This window comes from Procambarus clarkii, chromosome 23, assembly GCF_040958095.1.
Source record: "Procambarus clarkii isolate CNS0578487 chromosome 23, FALCON_Pclarkii_2.0, whole genome shotgun sequence".
Taxonomy (NCBI): Eukaryota; Metazoa; Arthropoda; class Malacostraca; order Decapoda; family Cambaridae; genus Procambarus; species Procambarus clarkii.
Genome location: NC_091172.1, coordinates 44,430,847 through 44,434,676, shown reverse-complemented (window position 1 = coordinate 44,434,676; position 3,830 = coordinate 44,430,847). Strand labels below are relative to the sequence as shown.

Sequence of the window (3,830 nt, the reverse complement as noted above, 5' to 3'; positions counted from 1 at the left end):
ATTGAATGCTTCTTTTTTAAGTGAAAGGGAAAGTTAGCGCAATGTTTACTAATTATCTAATACTATGTAGTGTATAATATGTAGACTAATATACACGTCTTTAGTTCCTACCTAGAATATGAATCATTGTTTGCATTTTTCCTATTCAACGCATATAAGTGTTTTACAATACATCTCCCATACTTTTGTGTAGGAGATGAAGGAATGCAAAGGTTATAACCCTGGAAACAAAAACCGAAACTGTCTCTATTTTCCGCTTGTTACAACTTGTAATAAAGTTGTTACATCTTGGCTTAGCGTGTTTATGACGTATTAGAACGTTTTTACAACTGGCTATATTGGCTGTTATAATTGGTTAGGAGGTGTTAAAACTTGTTCGAACTTTGTAATAACGTCGTAGTTTCGGTGTGTGTTTGGCGGGAAGGGAATTACCATGGGGTGCACCTGGGAATAATTACTCACACTCTTACCTCCATCATCTCTCTCTGCTTCCCTATGCAAACGATGAGTCACAATAACGTGGCTGAAGATATAATGACCAAACGAAACACCAGTTAATGAAGAAACGACGACGTTTCGTTTCGTCCTGAAGTGTAGTTTGGTCATCATATCTTCCTCCGTCTCTTCTCCTTTCTTTATCTGCCTCTTCCTGTCTTTGTCTCTCTTCCTCGAGCTGCCCTGCTGGAGACAGTGCTTATGAGATTTATTCCCTGTACACACACACCGCCCAGAGGAATGTTTGTAAATGCGATTTTAATTGTTAATAATTATTCTTTCCCCTGCCTACAATCTGATCCAGATGTTAGGTCAGGTTAGGTTAGGAAACCTTTAGTTGAATACCTTTCCAGACATCTAACGGGTGAATTGCAGCGTGGAAACTGAACAATAACAAACAATGATAAGAGAAACTAGAGGAATCAGCTTAACACTAGTGCTTTGCTTGCAATGGCGGGAGGGGCAGTGGTGGTGCTCGGGTGGATGGCAGGTGTAAGGTGATGGATGACAGACTGCTCTATTGCAAAGTCACTGAGACGTCCGCTGTTAGTAAACTAATTGTAAACCCGGAGACGAATATCTTGGATAGGAAACTTTGGAACTCTGTGGGGACTTCTTTTTAAGCCTATGGCCTAGGAAAATTGTGGAGATTAAATTTTAAGTCTACTGGAAGAGTTTGCAATAAAGTCTATGAGCTAGGAAATTTACATTCAAATTTATGAGCTAGGAAATTTACATTCAAATTTATGAGCTAGGAAATTTACATTCAAATTTATGAGCTAGGAAATTTACATTCAAATTTATGAGCTAGGAAATTTACATTCAAATTTATGACCTAGGTAGTTTACATTCGATGCCCTAGGAAATTAATTTAAGTCTAGAGAGTATGACCAAAAAACTCTATTTAAGTCTTGACCCTAAGATCTCCATTTAAGGCTACGGGCTGGGAAGTTTACCTTTAACACTATGGGAATTTTACATGTAAGTCTACAGGAACTTCATACCACATCTCTCTTCCCAAAAAAATAAACGGGTCCTCTAAGTCACACCATTTAAATTTTGCAGGAAAAGTCTTCTGGAACAAAAATTACATTGAAATCAACAGGTAGTTTACACTTAAGACTGATAATTTCAAACTTCATCTTACACCAAAATTTGAAAATGACAAGTCTATGTAATACCATTTAAAAAACATAGGAAACGTCTGCTGGAAAAATTACATTTAAGTCTATGGGAATTTTTCGTGAAAATGAATGGGAATTTCACGCCTTATCTCGCCCACAAATTTTTAAAATGCACCACCATAGTCATACTGTCTTGCCTATGTACAGAGATTGTTGGAGCATGGAAAGACATAGATGACATTCGTCTCGTTCAAAACATTTTCTTTGGATTTGGAAGAGTTCTTCATGAACAAGTTTGCTGAATTCAGTAACATCTACACGAAACACTGTCACTATATAAAAATTCATGGAATTGTTAAAAAGAAATAATAATAATAATTAAATTAGCAATAATTCCAATTTAAATAATGATAGTAATTAAATTAATAGTAATAATAATTAAAAATATTGAAAATAATTAAAATTAAATAGAAATCATGATATGTAAAACACAATTAATACATATGTAAGCAAATAACAAAAAACATTACCCAAGATATTTATAAAATATTGGTTTTGTTTGTTGCCACAGATCGCTACTGCTCCACCCAGCTTGGTACACTTACCATCAATGGTTACTTGATTGACTGCAATTGTACCCACGGTGAAGGGTCCAAGCTGCGCATAACCAAACAGGATACAGGTAAGTCTCTGTCGGCCGTGATGAACGGTCCAGCTGCACTTACAAACAATACATTAAAAAAATATTGTAAATGAATGTATGTTTAGTACATTTATATAGTTGGTTAGTTTACATAGGTTTACAGTGAACTATTTATCTTAAAGAAAGTGTTAAAAAACATAACATGAATGTCTGACATTGAGAATACAGTTTAAAGGATTAATTTAAACTAATCATTCAATGGCTTTATACAAAAAAAAAATACACCTTAGGCAGTCTCCATGTATATGATTCTGGGGCAAACCCAGATCAAAATCATTCCCAACACAGTTCATGCAACATAGATCTGACTTCCATAGAACTCAACATTCCTAACAGTAAGGCGTCTCTTTGTCACAGCAGTTCCTTCAAAATTACAATTATCCAGCTGTGGGTCTCACTGCTTTTACTGCTGACAAGTTGTTTTATTGTATGCTGTATACCTGCTGCACCATGATATATATGTATCACTCATTCTTAAGTTGTATTACCTGACAACTAAGTTTGTTCTTCTGGGATAGTTGGAGTGGCAGTGACTATAATAAATAAAAAGGAATTGATTGAGTTTGCTGGATGTGCGATTCCCTTCAAACAAATGGATACCATTCGTTTGTAAACAATTTCTTGAAGTGTAGATGTGGACATAAGGCCCGTTATGAGATTGCAATGAGTGCCTGGATAAACACCCAAGATTCGTCTTGAACATTTTCTCCATTCACAATTAAGGTTACCAAAATCAACACTTTGAAGGTGGCATAGTTCTCAGTCATGCAGGCATAGTTCACAGTCATGCAGGCATAGGTCATAGTCATGCAGGCATAGATCACAGTCATGCGGGCATAGTTCACAGTCATGCAGGCATAGGTCATAGTCATGCAGGCATAGATCACAGTCATGCGGGCATAGTTCACAGTCATGCGGGCATAGATCATAGTCATGCGGGCATAGATCACAGTCATGCGGGCATAGATCACAGTCATGCGGGCATAGATCACAGTCATGCGGGCATAAATCACAGTCTTGTGGGCATAGTTCAAAGTCATGCAGGCATGGATTACAGTCATGCGGGCATAGTTCACAGTCATGCGGGCATAGTTCACAGTCATGCGGGCATAGATCATAGTCATGCGGGCATAAATCACAGTCATGCAGGCATAGATCACAATCATGTGGGCATGGATCACAGTCATGCGGGCATAGATCACAGTCATGCGGGCATAGATCACAGTCATGCGGGCATAGATCACAGTCATGCGGGCATAGATCACAGTCATGCGGGCATAGATCCCAGTCATGCAGGCATAGATCACAGTCATGCGGGCATAGATCACAGTCATGCGGGCATAGATCACAGTCATGCGGGCATAGATCACAGTCATGTGGGCATAGATCACAGTGATGCGGGCATAGTTCAAAGTCATGTGGGCATAGATCACAGTCATGCTGGCATAGATCACAGTCATGCGGGCATAGATCACAGTCATGCGGGCATAGATCACAGTCATGTGGGC

At 38.4% G+C, this 3,830-nt stretch overlaps 1 protein-coding gene across 1 annotated transcript; it reads right to left on the bottom strand.

Moving 5' to 3' along the window:
• Positions 1–2,972: 2,972 nt before the first annotated feature.
• Positions 2,973–3,572, bottom strand: LOC138367843 (uncharacterized). Its single transcript, XM_069329824.1, has one exon. It carries the CDS (start codon positions 3,570–3,572, stop codon positions 2,973–2,975), a length of 600 nt encoding a protein of 199 aa, XP_069185925.1.
• Positions 3,573–3,830: the final 258 nt, after the last annotated feature.

Excerpts from the sequence above, each read along its gene's own strand:
- LOC138367843 (XM_069329824.1), bottom strand. The coding sequence starts at position 3,572 with ATGACTGTGATCTATGCCCGCATGACTGTGATCTATGCCCGCATGACT.